Consider the following 21,190-nt stretch of genomic DNA (forward strand, 5'->3'; position numbering starts at 1 on the left):
TCTGCATTCCGGTTCCCAGTGTCCTTTCTTGCCGCAATTCCAGCAAGTAGGTGCTGGCCATCCTGTGCGCATAGCGTTTACGTTCATTGGTCCTGCATAGGTTCCGTAGGAGGTGTTAGGCTATCGAGACTTCCCTTAGTTAGCGTAGTTACAGTTTCCATTTAAGTTATTCTTGTTCCAACTAGGGTTATACGATCCTCCTTGCTTGCTGGCTTGCTTCTCTTTTCGTCGTTTAAACTACTAGTTATCGATTTCTACAGCCACAGCAGCAAGGTCATTCAAGTTTTTAGGCTTATCCCTTATATAGACCATTGCATCTTTGACTTCTGACTTGAGCCTAAGGTATACCTATGCTATGTAGGCTACTTTATTTTAATCAAGTTTTACTGCTTAGAATCGGTACTCCGCAAGGTAAGCTACTACAGATCCTTTCTGGGTTAACTATCAAATTTTTATTTCAGCTTCTCATTTCTCATCAGCAATACCGAAGGCATGCGTGAGTTCTTTTTCGAAGTGTTTGTATTTTTCATAGATATAGGTAGTTATTTCTTTTTAGGCGTAAGGTAGATTATTCACAAAATCTCTAACGATGGGTTCCATAAGTCTCTAAGCTTTATCCTTAAGGAAGCTCATAGCGTATCTAACTCTAAGTTCATCAGTGCTAAACTAAATTAGGTAGTACATCTAGTAGCTGCGTAGACTGGTAAGGAATCCTTGTAGTTTCTCTAGTTTGCCTCTATATAAGTCAGGTTAGCAAGGTTAAAGGATTTCTCCTAGGTCTTTTCCAGTTAAAGCAAGTACTGCAGTGTGTTCAATGTATTCCTTATAGAGTCGTTAGCTTTTCTCTGCTTCCTTACCAAGGTTTTCAGCAATTCCAGCGATATTGGTTACTCTTCCTTCCAAATCTTCGATCTTGGTTTTAGCTACTTCAGAGTTATATCTAGCTGCATTAAGAAGTTCATCGTGTTGTTTCTTGAGCTCTCGAATCTTTCGTTTAAGCTTAATAACTTCATCCTTATAGCTGCTCGGATAAGCTAGGGCAATTTCTTCTTCTTCCTTATCTTCGGTATCCATAGGGAGGTTAAGTTCCTCCTCCAGGGTAGGATAGGTGTTAGGTAGAGTTGCCTAAGGTAGCTGTTGGCTATGGGGTGCGGTAGCGGGTTAGTTTAGAGTGGAAGGTACCATTGCATAGGTATTGCTTAGTATTACGCAGTACAGTCTAAACAAGAGCTATTAACGTATAACAGTTAAGGTTCCCAAGGGATAAACTAGTCCGTACTAGGTTTATGTTGGCAGATGTATAGGGCGTAGATACTAAGCGTTGCGAAGTATTACGTCTCTTAATAGTAAATAGAGCGGGTTAGGCGTATTCAGGTAAAGAAGTCTTATTAATAGCTAGTAAGCTAAGTATTCTATCTAGTGCTAAAGGAATGTATATATACATGATGTAAATGTGTGGGAGCGACGCGATGTGAAGTCGTCGTCGGTCCTGGAGCGACGCGGTCCTAGACCGCCGTCGGTCCTTCAATCGTCGGTCCTTATGGGATTGGTTATGGAGTAAGAAAAAGTGGGGGTACACGTGACGTAACCGCGGGGATCGTAACATTTTATTAGTACCTTTTTCTTTATTATAGACTTGCAATTTGAATCGTTAATGATTCTGCTATGCAGCTAGGATAAGTAGATAAATATATAGGATTAGGTTAATTATTAATAGTAGCTTCTACTATATTAATAACTTTCTTTAGTCTTTAATTATACTAGGTATATTTTTTACCTATTATACTATATCTCTTTTAGTAATTACTTTAATACCCTTATAGTATTTTTTTAAATATAGCTTAACTTCCTTAGTAATATATATATAATAGTATATTATATAATATATAAATAAAAACTTAGCTAATTTAATAAATAGTAATATCTTAGTTAGCTTTCTCTTAGTTTCTTATAATGTAAATAAATAGTTATTTTTCTAGCTATTTACTTATCTATTTTATTTTATATCCCTATTAAACTTACTTTTTTTATTACTATAATATAAAACCTTAAACCTTACCTACTTCCTTACTATCTTTAATCCTAGGTTTAATATAATAACTAATAGTTTTACTAGATATAATAACTAACTTAACTTACTAAATCCTAGTTTTTATAAACTTTAATTAACTAATTAATTTAAACTTTAAGTTAGTTATAATACTATAAAAATAATTTTTAAAGGCTAGTAAGCTAAATATAAGCTTACCTTATTATAATAAATTAATATATTTACTTATAATATATTTTATTAATAAAAGCCTATAGGTAACCTGTTACGATCCCCGCGGTTACGTCACGTGTACCCCACATTTTTCTCCAATCAGAGCTCGGCTCACCCACACCTGCGTGAGCCTCACCCAAGCTCACGACGCTAGCCGTAAACTCGCTTACCAGCTCACCCGAGTTATCGTAAGCCTTCCCCCGAAGCTCACAACTACGCCAGTAAGACCATCATGTATATATACATTCCTTTAGCGCTAGATAGAACACTTAGCTCACCAGCTATTAATAAGACTTCTTTACCTAAATACGCCTAACCTGCTCTATTCACTATTAAGAGACGTAACACTTCGCAACGCTTAGTATCTACACCCTACACATCTGCTAACATAAACCTAGTACGGACTAGTTTATCCCTTAGGAACCTAAACTATTACACGTTAATAGCTCTTATTTAGACTGTACTGCGTAACACTGAGCAATACCTACGCAATAGCACCTTCTACTCTAAACCGACCTATTACCGCACCCTATAGCCAACAGCCACCTCAGGCAACTCCACCTAACACCCATCCTACCCTAGAGGAGGAGCTTAACCTCCCTATAGACACTAAAGATAAGGAAGAAGAAGAAATTGCCCCAGCTTATCCGAGCAGCCATAAGGATAAAGTTACCAAGCTCAAACGAAAGATTCAAGAGCTCAAGAGACAGCACAATAAACTTCTTAACGCAGCCAGATACAACTCTAAAGTAGCCAAAACCAAGATCAAAGATCTAGAAGGGAGAGTAACCAATATCACTAGAATTGCCGAAAACCTCAGCAAGGAAGCAGAAAAAAGCCAATAACTCTACAAGGAGCACATCAAACACACCGCAGCACTCGCCTTAACTGGAAAAGACCCAGGAGAAATCCTTCAACCTTGCCAACCTGACCCATATAGAGGCAAACCAGAAAAACTACAAGGATTCCTTACTAGTCTACGCAGCTACCAGATGTACTACCCAATTCAGTTCAGCACCAATAAACTCAGAGTCAGACACGCCATAAGCTTCCTTAAAGACAAAGCTCAGAGACTTATAGAACCTATCGTCAGAGATTTTATGAACAATCCACCTTACGCCCAAAAAGAAATAACTACCTATATCTACGAAAAATACGAACACTTCGAAAAAGAACTCACGCATACCTTTAGCATTGCCAATAAGAAACGAGAAGCTAAAATAAAAATTCAATAGTTAACCCAGAAAGGGTCTGCAGCAGCTTACCTTGCGGAGTACCAATTCTAAGCAGCAAAACTCGATTAGAATAAAGCAGCCCACATGGCACAGGTATACCTCGGGCTTAAGTCAGAAGTCAAAGACACAATAGTCTACATCAGAGATAAGCCCAAAAACTTAAACAACCTTGCTGCTGTGGCTATAGAAATCGACGACCAACAGTTTAAACAACGAAAAGAAAAGCAAGCCAGCAAGCAAGGAGGATCATACAACCCAAGTTAGAACAAGAATAACTCAAATGGAAATCGCAACTATGCCAACCAAGGAAAGCCTTAACAACCTAACACTTCCTACAGCACTCAAGCTAGACCTATAAACGTAAACGCCACACGCACAGGACAACCAGCACCTACTTGCTGGAACTGCAGCAAGAAAGGATACCAGGAACCAGAGTGCAGAAACCCTATAAAAACTAACCAGAAATACAAACCAGTACCCAAAGGTAAGAACATTCGACAAACTAACACACAGGAAGAACCACAAATGGCTATACGCACCCCAAAACGAGTAGCCATAACTAGGTCAGGATATAACACCTCGCCAACCCAAAGTTGGTCGGAAGAGCCTGAACAACCCAGGGACCTATTTATGAGCTACTAGGAGACTTTGAACAAATACTACCTAGACGGGCAGCAACCAGACCCAAACTACAATGCTCTTAAAGACCTAGAATTTATGAAGAAACGATAAGAAGACAACTAGAAACACGCTAAATACATAAGACAGAGAAAAGAAAACGACCCTACGTTTAGGGAACGTTGCAGGGAAATCTTAAAGAAAAGCAAAAGCAAGTAACAAGGCTAGAAGCCTATACCAGAAACAAATACCCCAACAAACACTGGATGTAAGATTACAGTTGCAAGAAAGGGAAAAGAGACCTCCCCTAACCCGGAAGGACCTCTAACCCCAGAGGAAGTCTCGCAAGGGCTAAACCAACTTATAGATCAAACCTTCTCGAAACTACCTATTCCACAGTTAGACGGAACCATCAAAACACTTCAGAAAGTAATAGGATAGACTAATGTCAATACCGCAATTAACAACATCCCAACCAAGCAAACGCGACCTAACTGACACTACCGAGACCCAAATTATGCCAGTGCCGTACAATCAGAACTAGAAAGGCAATACGGGACCACAACCACCAAACACCAGAGGGCACAGGCCTAGAAACAGAAACATAACTATAACAATAAATGGGAAGACCAGACTAACGAAGCAGTACTACAAGCAAAAGGACAAGCTAAGACAGTACAAGACAATGACATCTACATAAGGGCAATCACCGCAGAACAAGAACAGAAACCCACTAGTTCTGTCTAATGACCTATGGCCTACCAGGATCTGCAACGATACCCAAACAGCCCCAAGCATAATCAGATCTCGTAGATGTCGTGCACAGCTTACTATTGCACATTACACTAACAAGAAAAAATAAGCAATAACTGCTTCCCACTAAACACTAAAGCCTATATCCACCAGAGGCTATACATTATTGTTAATACTGTAGGATACTAACTATCCGAATAATACCTGGAGAATAAAGTAATAAAGTTTACTACCCACACCGAAACCAGGGAACAAGCACTAGCGCACATTCAAAACAGACGCTCCATCAACCAATAGAAACACCAAGTAAAGTCAACTACACTAGTAAACCTGCAAACCAGGGAAGAGGACAACAAGCGCCTTATCAGAAAATGGCAATAAGACACGAAGGGTAACCCCGACAGAGGGGACACACCGGACCCTAAAACCCTACAACAATAGGAATAACAGGAAAACGAAGAATAGCAAATAAGCGCAGAAAGCCAAGAAGCCATACAATTAGAAAATGAATGCCCAGACAACGCATTATGCTACGATAGCGAATGCGACCTTCAACACCCCAGCTAACCGGGAAAAGACAACAGCTTGCTATACTAGAGCTACAGACAAGCGCAATCACAAAGCCAGCAGTACTTTCAAAGGCTCTCAGAAGGACCGCCTACAGTTAACAAACTTACCTAGAAATACAAGTACAAATTAAGGGAACGTGGCTAAACGCACTACTGGATAGCAGAGCTAAATCTAACCTAATTAACCCTTACACGGTTAACAAGTTGCAGCTACCATAGAAATACAAGGATAAGCCCAACCTGTTAATAAACTTCAAAGGAGAAAGAGTAGCCTACAACAGAGGATAAATTACTAAAGAGATTAATTACTTAAAAGTATTTATTGGAACTCAAAGGCACAACATCGACTTTAACATTGCCCCAATATTAGGCTTTAACCTATTCTTAGGATACCCATGGCTACATTACTATAACCTGCAATTTAATTAGAGGACTAGCCAGATCACCCACATGGATAATCCCTCCAATGCAAAGGACAATTTAGAAACAGAAGATAAACAGAGATCTCAAACTTTAACTAAAGCAGCCAGCGAAGTACAGCGTGAGAAACACTCTCACCCACCCCCAAAGGGGACACGACAGAAATACGAAAAAGGCAAGATAAGACATGTCAGACGAATAATCGCGACATTCAGCGCACAGCTGCACGACCTCAACGCGAAATTAGAACAACAAAAGACACCACTCACAGAAGACAGACTCAAGAACATACCACAGGAGTACCATTGCTATAAGAAATTGTTCAAAGAAGAATTAGACACCAAGGTACCGCAGCACAGTCGCTAGGACCATAAGATCATACTCAAGTCAGACAATCTACCCTTCCAGAAAATCTATAACCTCAACGAGCTAGAACTTACAATGCTCCGAGATTACCTGGAAGAAGAACTCCGAAAAGGTAACATACAAGAATCCACATCCTCAGCCAGATTCCCTGTCATATTCATACCCAAGAAAAACGGAAAACTACAACTTATTGTAAACTACAGGCAACTAAACAACCTCACAGTCAAGGATAGGACCCCACTCCCGCTTATCACGGAACTCAAGGACCAATTGCAGGGAAAACAAATCTTCACTGCCCTCGACCTTAAAGGCGCTTACAACCTTATCCGCATTAAGGAAGGCAATAAATAGAAAACCGCCTTCAGGACCAAATTTAGACTATTCGAATACTTAGTTATACCGTTTAGCCTTACAAACGCACCAGCTACGTTCCAACGGATAATCAATAATGTTCTACGACAGTACCTAGACGTATTTATAGTATGCTACCTTAATAATATCCTAATCTTCTTAAACAACAAAGAAGAACACCGGGAACACATCTATAAGGTTCTTAAAGCACTACAAGATGCAAACCTTCTAGTAGAACCAGAAAAGAGTTACTTCCATATTAAAGAAGTTGATTTCTTAGGATATACTATCTCACCAGGAGAAATTCAAATAGACCGAAAAAAGATATCAGCAGTATAAGATTAGCCTATACCTACCATAGTCAAGGAAGTACAAAGCTTCTTAGGTTTCGCCAACTACTATCAACAATTCATTAAAGACTTCAGCAAAATAGCTAATCCTCTTACAGAACTCACAAAGAAGGATACTAAGTTCATATAGCACAACAAAGCACAGTAAGCTTTCAAGAAGCTACAAGACGCCATATTAAGCAAACCAGTTTTAAGCATGTTTAACCCAAAGAAAAAAATAGAACTTAAGACCAACTCCTCAGACTTTGCCCTAGGAGGACAAATCGGTCAACAAGACGATCAAGGTATACTACATCCCATCGCCTTCTACTCACACAAGTTACATAGAGCAGAACTCAACTACCCCATTTACAATAAAGAATTCCTAGCCATCGTCAATTGTTTCAAGGAATTCAGACACTACCTTATAGGAAGTCTCCATTAGATCAAGGTCTACACCAACCACCAGAACATATCCCACTTCGCTACAACCCAAGAACTAAACCGATAACAACTACGCTACGCTGAATACCTATGCGAGTTTGATTTCGTAATCATACATCGCAAAGGATCTAACAATAGACGCGCAGACGCCATTAGTCGCAGACCGGACTTCGAAGAAGGAGTTACAAGCAAAGCCAAAGAACAAATCCTCAAGAAAAATAGGAACAGGGAATACCAATTCGCCACCCCAGCAAAAACCATTGCAAGAATAACAACACAACTCACAGGCAACGCCCTAATTAATGAAATACACAAAGCAAACAACGCCGTACAAAGACACAAAGTACAGGACGGATGCTATGCAACTACAGAAAGAACCCTATACAACAATAAATTTTAGGTACCTACAAGGCTACAAGAACAACTAGTACGGGATATACACAAACATCCCCTACATGGACACCAAGGAGTCACAAAGACCCTCAAGCAAATCCAATAATACTACGGATGGCCGAGAATAAGGGAAACAGTAGAAAGAATAATTAGACAATGCAATGTATATATACGAACGAAAGTACAACGTTACAAACCCTACGGTACACTGCAACCTTTACCAGTAGTACAACGACCTTAGGACTCCATTACAATGGACTTCATAACCAAGCTACCCCTGTTAGAAGAACCCTTAACCAGAATCTTCTATGACAGCATCATGGTTATTGTTAACTAACTTACAAAATTCTTATACTATCTACCCTATAAAGAAGCTATAGACGCAGAAGAACTTTCCTATGTCTTTTATTGATACATTGTTAGCATACACGGATTACCAAACAAGATCCTATTAGATAGAGGACTAATATTTGCAGCCAAGTTCTAGCAAGCCCTTATGTTGCACCTAGGACTTAACCACCGGCTATTAACAGCCTTTAGACCCCAGATAGACGGACAAACTAAACAGATGAACCAAGTACTAGAACAATACTTACGATGCTACATCAACTACGGACAAAATAACTGGGTTGAAAAGCTACCTATTGCACAACTAGCTTACAATACTGCCTATAACGAAAGCACAAAGTTGACACTAGCCTACGCGAACTTTGGATTTACTCCCGACGCCTACCACAACAGTCGCGACACAGACACAATTAACCCAGCTGCAATCCTAAAGGCAGACAAACTGAAAAATCTACATAAAGAAATAAAAACAGAACTCGAATTTGTTAGAAAAAGAATAAAAAAATACTACAACACAAAGAAGGTAGAGGGACCAACCTTCAAGGAGGGAGAGATGGTCTACCTAGCAATAAAAAACATTTCAACAAAACGACCTTTACACAAATTGGACTACAAATACATTAGACCATACAAAATTATCAAGAAAATCTCAGAAAACAACTACAAATTGAACCTACTACTAAAAGTTAGGCTCTATCTAATCTTTTACATTTCCTTACTCGAATCAGTAGCTAACACAATATAAGTTAAAGTCGGAAACGAACCCGAAGAAATTAAAGGACCAGAAGTCTACAAAGCAGAGGCAATCAGAGATATAAAAAAGGAAAACAAACAGACAATGTATTTGGTAAAATAGAAAAACTACCCGGAGAACGAGAACACATGGGAACTACCGGAAAACCTTATTAATACCCAGCAACTCCTAAAGAACTTCCATTAACACCGGAAAAATCAAAGAAGCTAAAATTAAGCACATCCGAATGCACCAACGAGTTGATATCCTCAACCACCAACTGCTCCTTAGAAGATTCAGCCTTCTCAGCCTCCTCAAGTTCATCCAATGAATCCAGGCCACGTCAAGTCATTTCAACCCCACAAGACACCAACTCCTTCTTTCGCTTACAACAAGTCTCCAGCTGAGAAAGAGACTTATCTAGTTCACACTGCGCAACACAAAGCGCCTCACGACAAGAAGACAATAATTCTTCAGCAGCCGCTTCTCGCTCTTCCAGACATTTCGCTTTATTTATAATACGCGTAACTATAAGAAAAACAAAATCAGCATTAAAAATCAGGAAGAACCACAAGAACTTACAAGAATTCAAAGGTATACCAGTTACATCACAAGGACGACCAAGAGAAACACATAAACCGCATTTCTTCTTTCCCGCAATCATCTTGCAGGCTACACCACGCTTACTACAGTAAGAACAAGGCATAACTTCAAAACCAAACTATGCAATACCTTTAGCAGCTTTGCAACGCTTCTTAGTAGAAGTTAGCGGAACAGTATCAAGGGAATCTACTTTTCGTTTATTAGAACGCTCCAATATAGTAAATACAGAATTAAGTTAGACTCACATGGGAAAAGTAGTTAGAAAAACAAGTCATACAGGTCTCGAGGACAAGACCATAGAAGGGGAGAGATTGTATTACAATCCCCGCGGTTACATTACGTGTACCCCACATTTTTCTCCAATCAGAGCTCAGCTCACCCACACCTGCGTAAGCCTCACCCAAGCTCACAACGCTAGCCGTAAACTCGCTTACCAGCTCACCCAAGTTATCGTAAGCCTTCCCCCGAAGCTCACAACTACGCCAGTAAGACCATCATGTATATATACATTCCTTTAGCACTAGATAGAACACTTAGCTCACCAGCTATCAATAAGACTTCTTTACCTAAATACGCCTAACCCGCTCTATTCACTATTAAGAGACGTAACACTTCGCAACGCTCAGTATCTACGCCCTACACATCTGCCAACATAAACCTAGTACAGACTAGTTTATCCCTTGGGAACCCAAACCGTCACATAACCTAAATCTATTTAGGTTAAATAAATTTAAGTTATTATTTTATTAGTATTTTTTTCTTAACTATAAGCTTTTAAATAGATTTACTAGTAAATCTACTATATAGCTAGGATAAGCTAGTAAGCTAAATATAAGCTTACCTTATTTTATTAGTATTTTTTTCTTAACTATAAGCTTTTAAATAGATTTACTAGTAAATCTACTATATAGCTAGGATAAGCTAGTAAGCTAAATATAAGCTTACCTTATTATAATAAATTAATGTATTTACTTATAATATATTTTATTAATAAAAGCCTATAGGTAACCTAAATCTGTTTAGGTTAAATAGATTTAGGTTATTGTTTTATTAGTATCTTTTTCTTAACTATAAGCTTTTAAATAGATCTGCTAGCGAATCTGCTATGCAGCTAGGATAGGCACTAGCGCAGTTATTAACTCCGCGGTGTCCTTGGTTGGTTACACAAGTTCAGAAGGAATTTTGAGCTGAGACGCGAAACCTCGGCTACATTGCATTCTTATTGGGTAGGCTTGGAAGAATGTAGTGATTGGTCACACCAGGCAAACCTTCACGAGCTTCTGGCTCTACAAGGAAACAAACAAATAGCGTTTGTCTCTGACCTGTCTATTTTGATCCGAATTTGTGGTAGCACAAACATTACCTCAGAAGTTGTCAGCTGTTGGTTGTGAACAATGGTGCCTAAATCTTGCAAGACTCCCTGAAATTAGCAGGCACTAGAGGCTGTTGGAAAAGTATGTTTGTCCACTCAACAATACGCTAACTGTTCGTTAGCTTTACTCTATCCGGGTAGCTTGATGTGCCACTAGTTGACGGCCCAGTTAATGAAGGGGGGCTTTCATCGGTAGTTGTTAAAAAAGCAGTGGTGTTCCAGGGCATACGAAAGCATTCGGTTGTACCTCATGATCGCCACCCCCATCTGACGCTGGGATGGATTATCGAGTGGTACGAAAGCGAAACACGAAAACAAATGGGGGTTGAGTCCCGGTTCACAGGGATTTTCTGATTGGTCTTATTATGCGGGGCTTCAACGCAGATGCGACATCGATGACATCATGCATTTCTGAACAAAACAGTCTACTAACCATAGAAATCGCTTCCCGCATCGCGGCATATTCTCTTTTACCTCAAAAGTCGTTTTTATTTGGCATTATGAATCGCTGCCGATACTCTTGCTAGCGTCCACACGCTGTGATAAGATGCGGAAGGCCGATAATGCAAATTACGCTTAGGACTTACCCATTCGAATACAGGGTAGCGCTCTTGACAGTATGGCAGAGCACACCAGATGATTTATCGACATTGGCGTAGATAACAAGCATGTGGGAAGCAAGCAGAGGGAACTCATAATATGAGTCATATGACAAGCTGTAGCGGTTCAAGGTTCGAAGGACATGGTAATGTAATACGACATCGGAAAAGAATTTGGAAGATGATATTTTAGAATACACGAATCAGACAATTTAATGTTCGCACTATCTGTGCTAGTTTCAACCAAAAGATTGATTACAGGCTAACGCCTAATGCTTTAACTATTCTGAGGCTGTATTTGATGATTGGAATCTTGTCGCTGTAGGTAGTTTTGGTGCTGCGACTAAGAATACTTATTATATACTATAATAACTTATCTTCCTATAGTATTTAATTAAATAGGGACTAAATAGTATACTCTTTTTATATTATAGTAGAAAAGTTTATATAACTATAGAAAAGTAAATTACTAACTATAATTCTCTTAAAAGCATTATATAATAAAGTTATAGATACTAGCCCAGTAGAATCTAAGAGGGGCCCTATAAGATAAAAGTAATTATAGAATATATATCTAGCTATATATAACTATCCGTCTACTTTAGCTAGAGCTTCCTAGTTTTACTTATAAGTTAAGGTAAAGTTAATATAGCCTTTTAATAGGGCTAGTTATATATTACATAAGTAGTTATATATCTAAGTAATCCTACTATCTTTGCTATAAGACTTTAAGTAGTCCTAGGTAAGTTCCTTAATTAAGCTAGTTACACCTATACTACTATTTCTAAAAGTATTATAAGAAGTAGTAACCTATTAGATAGGTAGGATTAATACTATACCTAATTTAAAGTAAGATATCTTTACCTTAGCTGTAGATTTTTAGCAGTCTTAGATTAATATTTTTATGTAAAACAATAGTAGTTATGTGTTTTAGTATAAGCTCTGGAGAATAAGATATAATTTTAAAGGAGCTATTGAAGAGGCGGTTGATAATGGTGACAGAGTAGTGAAGTACGGGTGTGTGATGACGGAGGAGGCTGTGGAGGGTTCTGCTATTGGCTAACAGAATTCTTCCCCGCAATGCGCGAAACTTACAGTACATTAATGTGGCCAAGAAGCGCCCCCACAGCAGGAAGGACAAAACCAAGCAAAGTTATAGAGAATCTGGCTCTGACTGCCTGCTGTTCATAACCTTTGGTAGAATGCAGTTTTCGAGAACATAAACGGCCTTCTTCGTTCAGACCGCAACGCATGGCTATGATTTGACTCTCATGTTGGATTCCATGCGCTGTCGGAAACGACCGGGCACTGGGACTTGCCCTGTTTACGTCAGCCCAGAGGGGGACCCTTCACACCGGTAGAGCCTCAACATTACACGTCATTGAGCAGGCACACACTTTAATACTGAGGCGCAGCCAGGGAACAACATGCAGATCGTTAAGGCCGCTACGCAATTCACATCAAGAGAAGATGAAGGATTCGCACCTTCAGGTATCCGAGAAAGATCAACACAAGCACTGTATCTAAATGTGACTGGTACCTATAAGATAAAGGGAAATTGTCATTTAGCACAAGGGTTCTTGGGTATCTGTCGTGGATCCCATCCGGCTGTATGTTATTACCGACCAATACAGTAAGAAAACCCCTTTTGAACCAGACTGCAGTCCTCCTTGACACTAGGGTTCCACTTGATAAAGTCCTCCTGGGTAATCTTGTTGTCATTGCAGATGCTGTAACAATAATCGCCAGAAATAGCGGTATAGAAGTTCTTACATCCTGCGATCGTATCAGGCTGTAGAAACAGTGTTAGTCAAAAAGTCTCAACAGAAGCGTGTTCTAGACCTACAGCAACATTTGATGGAGTGGGGATCCCTTCTGACGGCTTCGTCGGTGATGTTTCTGCGGTGCTAGAGGCTGTAGCGCTTGTTGTCGCCAGCGGGGGTTTGGAATCAGCCGCAGTGGTAGTTGTTGTGGAAGATCTGTATTCATCTGTACTATGTCAGTATGTAGTGCAGTATGAATGGAATAATTATTGTACCTCGAAGATAAACGCAATATCTATCCTTCTTGTTGATAATGCAAGGCGAAGCCTCAGCAAGACTGGGATTCCACTTCTTCAAAGTCTCGACAGTAGTCCTATATCGACGAGCAATCTCCTCGCAGCTGTTCCACTCTTGGGTGAGCTCATCATCACTAAGTTCCGCCCATTTGTAGTAGACACGACACTTGCCGGTATCCCAGGTGCCAGATGCCAGAGGCTTCTCTGTGTCGACTGGCGTGGGCAGCTCGGTCCGCCATCCAGGACCCAGAGTTGCGTCGGGTCCTCCATCGGTATCGATACCTTCACCGGGCTTCTTGGAAAAGGTTGACGTGTAGCCAGGGTAAGTCTCAATATCTCCTATGGCCCGGACACAGTAGCCTTCGCCGAGGATAAGATTGGTACATTTCTTGTCAATGCTGGGGTTGAGGAAGTAGAAGTCCTTGAGAGATATTCCCGCGGCCAGGGTTACATCGGCGCAGGTATCTCCCTTGGTTATATTGTAGTATTGGGCACACTGGGTGTTCGTTCCGTTGGCAAGGTTGCTTGGCTCAGGACTGTCCGGTTGGTCTCTGTTAGCCATTTGCTTTGCTTGGCAAGTCACATGCACTTACGCTGGTGTGATAGGCGCGTTACTATCCGATGTTGCTGACGGTTTCAGATGGCCCAAGCCTGGGGGTGAAACACAAATCTGCATACCAACATGATGCCCCATGTTAGAGCATACGTCGTTAATCGTGGGGTTCCATGAGATAAGTTGAGTCATGCTGAAACCAGGGGCATATCTGCTAAACTTGTAGACGATACGACCGCATGTATCATCGTCCTTTTCGACAGTATAGACATCACATGTCTTGGGCAGGCATACTGAGGCCCCAGCCTTGGGAAGGTTGTCACACCAAATGTTCAACCGGTTGATTCGAGTGAATGCGTATGTGGACACGTTCTGTGACTTGCAAATGCCGTTACAAGTGTCCTCTGCCTGTATTATGTATGGTGTTTCACAAGGAATGGTAGTCGTCGTAGTGGATGGTTTGGTACCCGACACAGGACTTGTAATGGCCTTTGTTGGGACCTGAATATCAAAGCCAGTCTTTTGGCAACTTTCTGTCAAGACAGAGAACTCAGACGCGATCTTTTCGTTGTAGGTCAGTTCTGAGTTGAGACCCAGCTGCATAGCTCCTAGGGCACAGTCGGAGCAGTTCTGCTCTCTGGTGTGGTCTTTGATCAAAGGCCAGGAGCCCATGACTGGAAGGCAGAACTTTCCTGTATTGCTACATGTTGTTAATAAACACGACGAAGTTTGCAGAGATCCACTTACGGGTCTTTAAGACATGCTTTAGTAAAGCCATCCAGGAGCTCGCGGATATTGTCTTGAGCAGTGACAAGTCCTCCATGCTGGAGAGTCACGTTATTTTGAGCCACTGGACAAGCCTTAACAATGTCTTTTTGAGTTTGGATTAACGATGCCTCGCACTTCTTAGTGCAAAGCTTTTCCAGATGAGATTCTGTTGGCTTATTGTTCTGGAACACAATGGAGTCCAGCACAGCATCGCAGTCAAGTGTTGTGTTGATGGCAGTTTTACAAGTAGAAGTGTAATAATCAACATCGTAATCATAAACCCAATCGGTAAACTGCTGAGCAACGGCTGAGCCGAGCAATAAGGGAAGAGTGATTTTCCACTTGATTAACATTTTACAAAGCAAAGGCTTGCAAGGGGTTATCGATGTGCGGACTGGAGGCTTGACAATACGTGTGAACAATTAAATGCTGATCTCAGGGTCCTTTTCAGTCACGGGCCAGAGTAAAAGTAAATCGGATCAGTCGAGTCCCTCCGAGTGTTGGTGGCTTGTCCGGCTGCAGGTCCTTGCAAATTTTAAGGTAAATACGCCAAGTCGCAGACTAATGAAACCGACAGGGCTGTCAAGGGTCAATGCTAGGCCAGGGTCTACTTCTGCACTGTCGCGTTTCCAAATTTTGGGACGCGCCCACCACAATGGCTCTCGGCATGTCTATACTAAACTGTTCTTCAGATCTCAAGAATAGCATTTTCTATAGCACGATGGCTTAAGATCAGTTGTTATTTCCTTCTTTTATCGATTCTTCATCTACAAGGTCATTAGAAGACGTTTTTAATTATTTTCTTTTGTTGCTGCAAATGCGTGACTCGTTAATTTACCTCGGACCGTTTGACCTGGACTTTCAGCAACGCACATACCAAAAGATGGCTTGTACCATGATCGGTCCGACATATTCGGGCCAACATATGTGGAGATCACATAGGCTGCTACCGTGCTGAGGTCTGATCATCTATCCACAAAATGATCATCTCGTTTGAGTTTGATCGCAGCCGACCAACAGCTATCCACTCGGACTGTAACTTTACTGTGAGCACGGTTATAGATCGACGAAACAGCTGTTGGTTCTACCATGCAATTACGTTCTGTTTCTTAACCGAAGCTGTTCAGCGCTTAGTTGTGCCTGTTGGTTGTGATGTTGAAGATTTTTCATGTTTCAAGAAGAAACAAGACGGGTTGTGCGGCATCATCCTGACTCGGCGACTCGGGACGATGAAATGTGACTATCACGCCTTATCATCCATATGTATAATATGATGTTTCTATTGTCTGCAATGTTTCCAATCGCTTGAATGTTTCGTATCATCTTCCATTGACGTGTTTGTCTTGCTGCCTTTCTTCATTGTTTCGTTATGGAGACACGAGCTAGCCACAGGTGGCTGCACGTCTCCATCCTCATTCTCTTACCACTTGTTCTTTCGTTATTTGTCTATCACTTTTCTTTCAACGTCAATCACTTCTCCGCCGCACCCTATGACTTTGGATCACTAACTTCCTTTTTTCCTTTGGAGGACGGTCATCCAGCGGGGAACGCCAGTACTCTCCTAGCCAGAGAAGACGATCCTTATGCTTGCAACGCAACGAAACCCTGCTCCAACGGCGCTTGCTGGTATGTCTTATCACATGTAGCTGAACTTTGACTAGGCTTCCATACCCTGACTGACACTTGATACTAGTGGAAAATCCGGTGTATGTGGATTTGGTCCAACCTACTGTGGAAAGGGATGCACGTCAAACTGCACTGCCAAGGCAGAATGTGGCAGATACGCGAACAAGGGCGATGAAAAGTGCCCTCTCAATGTGTGCTGCAGCGAGTACGTTTCAAAAGACATGAGCGTCCATAAAGCTCTTGCTGACTTTGTCTCCAGGTTTGGCTTTTGCGGTACTACCAAAGACTTTTGTACTGGCAAATGCCAGAGTAACTGCGGTACACCCAGTGTCCCCGCAGGCAAAAGCACTCGTCCAGTCCGTGAAAAGGTCATCGCATACTATGAAGCTTGGTAAGTACACCAAACATCACCGCTCCTCTACTCAGCTCACCCTTTATCAAAAAGGAGCGCTAGGAGAAAATGCCACAGCTTCCAACCCTCCCAGATCCCCATCAAATCGGTTACTCACGTCAACTTTGCTTTTGCCTATATCGATCCCGAGACCTTCCAGATCACAACAATGGACTCTCAAACACCAGAGAGCCTTTTTTCAACCATCACGTCTATCAAGTCTATGAAGTCTGGCCTCGGTGACCCCGTTGAGGTTTGGGTTGCCATTGGTGGTTGGACGTTTTCCAATAACCACACAGATACACAGCCTGTCTTTACTGATATTTCGAAGAATAAGGAAAATCGTCAGAAGTTCGCCAACAATGCGGTTTCTTTCATGATGACCTATGGTTTTGATGGTATTGACATTGACTGGTACTTGATCCATGGGAACCCCCAACATTGATAGATCTAACTCTTGTCTTACAGGGAATACCCTGGCGCCACTGATCGAGGAGGCAAGAAAGAACAAGACACGAAAAGCTTCGTCCAGCTCATTAAGACCTTACGAAAGACCTTTGACGATAGTCCACGAGGCGGATACGGTCTGTCATTTACCATTCCTTCAAGCTACTGGTACCTTCGCTGGTTCGACGTGCCTGCCATGCTGAAAGCTGGAGCATCGTGGGTGAACTTGATGTCGTATGACTTGCATGGTAAGAAAAAACCCACGAATACTCCTTTCTTCACAGCACTAACACTGGAGGCTAGGTGTATGGGATGAGAATAGTGTTATTGGAAGTCAGGTCCAGGCACACACTAATCTCACAGAAATCAAGCAGAGCGTTGAGCTCCTGTGGCGCAACAACGTCCCTCCTGGAAAGGTCATCCTCGGAACTGGCTTCTACGGTCGTTCATTCCAGCTATCAAACCCATCTTGCAACACGCCCGGATGTAAGTTTGCGGGTGCTGCAGACAAAGGCCCGTGTACGAACGAGGGGGGCATCCTTGGCTATTTTGGTAAGACATTAGGCTCAATAACCTTGGACCAACTACTAACAGGGATATAGAAATCCAAGACATCCTGGCGAAACACAAGGTCAACAAGATCCATGACAAAGAAGCCGCAGTCAACTACTTCACTTACAACAAGGACCAGTGGGTCTCTTATGATGATAAGACTACTTTCGAGCAAAAGGTCAAATGGGCCGACTCAATCGGATTGGGCGGTTTGATGATCTGGGCCGTTGACCTCGACGACAGTGACTTTACAGCGCTTTCTGGACTGATTGGCAAGAGCGTTCAAAAGGGTGTGAACAAACTGCCGTCTATTTCTGAACGAGACGGCAAAAGCTGGTCTTCAGAAACCGGTAAGTAGTCTGCGGTACTGTTTTCTTGTTATATCACGATATTAATTGCCGGTCTAGGCCAGGATTGTTGGGTGACAGATTGTGGCACCCACTGCCCTCTCACCGACGTCACCCTCAAAACGTATGATTCCACCTGCGGCAAGGATGAGACAAGAAGCGTATGCTGTCCCCGTGATCGCGCACCTGAGGAATGCACCTGGCGCGGTGGTGAGAGTGGAAATGCCTGTCACGGACAATGTCATGCAGGAGAGTTGATCATGACCTTTGATCGCAACGGAGACAGTAGGTTCATGGCATTACAATACTGAAACGTAGATGCTGACTAAGCTTCAGAATGGTGCTCTTCCGGCGAGCAAGTTCTATGCTGTACCTCTGACCGGTTCGAGGCTTTGCTTGATGGCTGCGAGCTTGGTGACTGCGGTGGTGACTGTCCCTCTGGCACCCACAATGTCGCCAAACAGACTTGTGGTGGAACATTTTCTACAAAGAAGGCTCCCTGGTGTTGCAAGAAGAAACTTGAAAGCTGTCACTGGGTTGGCAAGGGCGGATGCGACCAAAATAACTGCGCCGGGTGAGTCTATATCTGAGTCCGCGACGGTTCACCAGCTTATATTGACATGCTCAGCAACGATGTGATCCTCTCTAGGAACAAACGAGGTGATGGGAAATGGGGATGCAATATCGGCGGTCGACAGAAGAGTCTCTGCTGCAATGCTCCAAGCGGCGTCCTGCCATACACACCTGTACCTCTCGAGTCCATTTTCCCAGAGGTTCCACCCGAGGATTCCAGCGTCAAGTATGATCTGCAAGTTCTTGGAGGTTTCGCCGGTAGCGGTGCTGAGACTACGCACGAGAACATCAACAACGATCCAGCTTTTGCGCCGTTTGGCTTTGTTCTGATTGCAGGCCCTAAAGATGCGGTCTCCTCCATCTCCAAGCGTGACGACTCTCACATAGAGGTTGTCGACTGCTCTGGCATCACCTTGTCAGGAAGTCAATCTGTGCGGATATTCTGCTCAAACGACAGCAACGAGAGCAACTGTGACGACATGCTTGAGGGTGGACTGGAGGGGACGGTCCTTCGGATGCCAGACAATTGTGGTCCAGCGACATACGTTATTGCACAATCTCTGAAAGTTTCAGAAGACCAATCTCTTCCTGTTCACCTTGCCAAGAGAAAACCCGATGACCGGGAGGTGCTAGACCTCATATTCCATTACGACTTCAAGCGAGTCAAGCGGTCAGACGAGAAGATCTACATGCGAGTAGACTGGTCGTAAGTAATAGCAAAACCTACTTGTCATTCACCCACTTATCATATGCTAGGAACGTTGCCGGTTATTGGGACGAGATCGTTGCGGCCAGTCCAGACGAGAACAGCAAGCGTTCCTTGGACCCTCGTCACCTTGGTCAACGGGGTCTTGACAAGCGCTTCTTCTCGGATGATAGCGCCGAGTGGTCAAGGAGTAAGTCGATACCATGATAACATAAGAGGTACCAATTCTCTAACAGAGCCACAGAGTTCGAGAAGTTACGAGACACACGTTTCTGGACTGATTTCTCTTCGCCCGCGACAACAGTCCTTATTAACGATAAGGTCAAGTGTGATGACGGCGGCTTCCTGCAGATCGAAGCGAAGACCAATAGCGAAGTCTACGCCAAGTTCGGGTTTACCATGATTGGCACGCTCTATCCTTTCAACTTTGACAGTGTCTACGGTTTCCTCGACACCTGGTATGACATTGATGTCGAAGTAAGCGTCACCGGCTTATCAGGGCTGGACATCAATCAGCAACCGAAAACAGGAAAGGATACAGAGAAACAGGACATGGCGTACATGCAACCTGGCCTCGTGAACCTGGTTCCCAACTTCAACATCTATTTCGGCCTTGAAGCCGATGATGCCGAATTTACTGCGTAAGTTCAGGCTGCACTATCGAAACATGAGGTAATCGCTAACCAGACTAGGGACTTCAAAACCGAGTTCAGCATCAAGTCAGATCCAGACAGCAACAGAGGATGGGTCCGACGTACCTTTCCTTCGACAGTTGGCAAGTCCTCGGGAGCAGCACTTCTGGACAGCACTCATTTCCAAGGCGGACTCAAGACTACCAAGGGATCTGCTGAGATCTCAATCAGGCCTCAGTTCAACATTGGCCTGGAAGTCGAGGCCACTGGCGCGAGCGACTTGAAGCGAGACGTCGCTAACCTCGAACCTCGGCAAGGCGTCTCGGGCGCTAAGTACGACATCTCACTCTACTTGCCAGTGGCACTCATCCTCCAAGCCAAGGGTCTGTACAAGGAGAACAAGGGTCTCCATTACGGCATGTACGCGACTGCTGGCGATGCATTCGGCAACTGGGGTTCGGAGCCAACAAATGGTGAACTGATGGGTAAAGCCTCGAACCCTACTTTGGTTCACCGAGTAGACGAAAGCCCGAGAACACCAAGCTCTATAGACTCAAGTGAGCAGGGACTGTTTAGTCCAAAGAGTCTCACTTGTCCCAAGGAGAGCAACACGTGCCCGGATTTCGACTGTGACGTCGACCTTTGTGCCACAGGGGACTATGGATGCAACGAAGAGACCTTTAGCAGCCGGCCACGATCTCAGGGTTCAGCAAGCCGCAAACGTTCACTCGAAATTTCTAACAAGCGGTCACAGCATGTCCACCTCCATAAACGTCATTCGAGATCGCATGTTCGCCATGAGCCGGTTGACCTTGAAAACGTTGGCCACGGGTATATGGAACGGAAGGAGGAGAGCCATACCCTGGACGAGTGAGTGTCTATGAAGGCCACTATGCATGATTGAAGCTAACAAATCGTCAGGCTCGACAACAGTGATGCCCCTCCACATCTCTTTCCGAGAAACAAGGAACGTGATGGAGTGTGTCTGAACAAGGAGACCGGGAAAGAGAAGCGTGCATCATACCGTTCTCTTGATTGGCCGAAAGGTGAAGACTTCCCATATGATGACGAGCGCTGGGAAAAAGCCTACAATACCGTCCCTCACAAGACGTGTACCGAAGGAAAGGTGTCCGAAGTTAC

At 42.9% G+C, this 21,190-nt stretch overlaps 2 protein-coding genes across 2 annotated transcripts; one reads left to right on the forward strand and one right to left on the reverse strand.

Annotated features, from left to right (window-relative positions):
- Positions 1–13,020: 13,020 nt before the first annotated feature.
- B0J16DRAFT_405359 (uncharacterized protein) lies at positions 13,021–15,143 on the reverse strand (the record flags this gene model as incomplete). The annotated part of the gene is made up of 5 exons (XM_046132879.1): positions 14,756–15,143; positions 14,049–14,708; positions 13,435–13,991; positions 13,249–13,310; positions 13,021–13,188 (listed from the first exon to the last, which is right to left on the reverse strand). Coding segments are annotated over exons 1-5 (1,821 nt in total), but the record flags the coding sequence as incomplete, so codon positions are not given.
- Positions 15,144–16,145: 1,002 nt separating this feature from the next.
- Positions 16,146–20,063, forward strand: B0J16DRAFT_276587 (glycosyl hydrolases family 18-domain-containing protein; the record flags this gene model as incomplete). The annotated part of the gene is made up of 12 exons (XM_046123756.1): positions 16,146–16,402; positions 16,470–16,607; positions 16,662–16,793; positions 16,848–17,207; positions 17,262–17,488; positions 17,544–17,792; positions 17,843–18,142; positions 18,200–18,424; positions 18,476–18,713; positions 18,768–19,418; positions 19,469–19,608; positions 19,663–20,063. 12 exons carry the CDS (start codon positions 16,146–16,148, stop codon positions 20,061–20,063), a joined length of 3,318 nt encoding a protein of 1,105 aa, XP_045977458.1.
- Between the last annotated feature and the right edge of the window lie 1,127 nt (positions 20,064–21,190).

This window comes from Fusarium flagelliforme, assembly GCF_020744385.1.
Source record: "Fusarium flagelliforme strain FIESC 12 MPI-CAGE-AA-0113 chromosome Unknown B0J16scaffold_8, whole genome shotgun sequence".
Classification (NCBI taxonomy): domain Eukaryota; kingdom Fungi; phylum Ascomycota; class Sordariomycetes; order Hypocreales; family Nectriaceae; genus Fusarium; species Fusarium flagelliforme.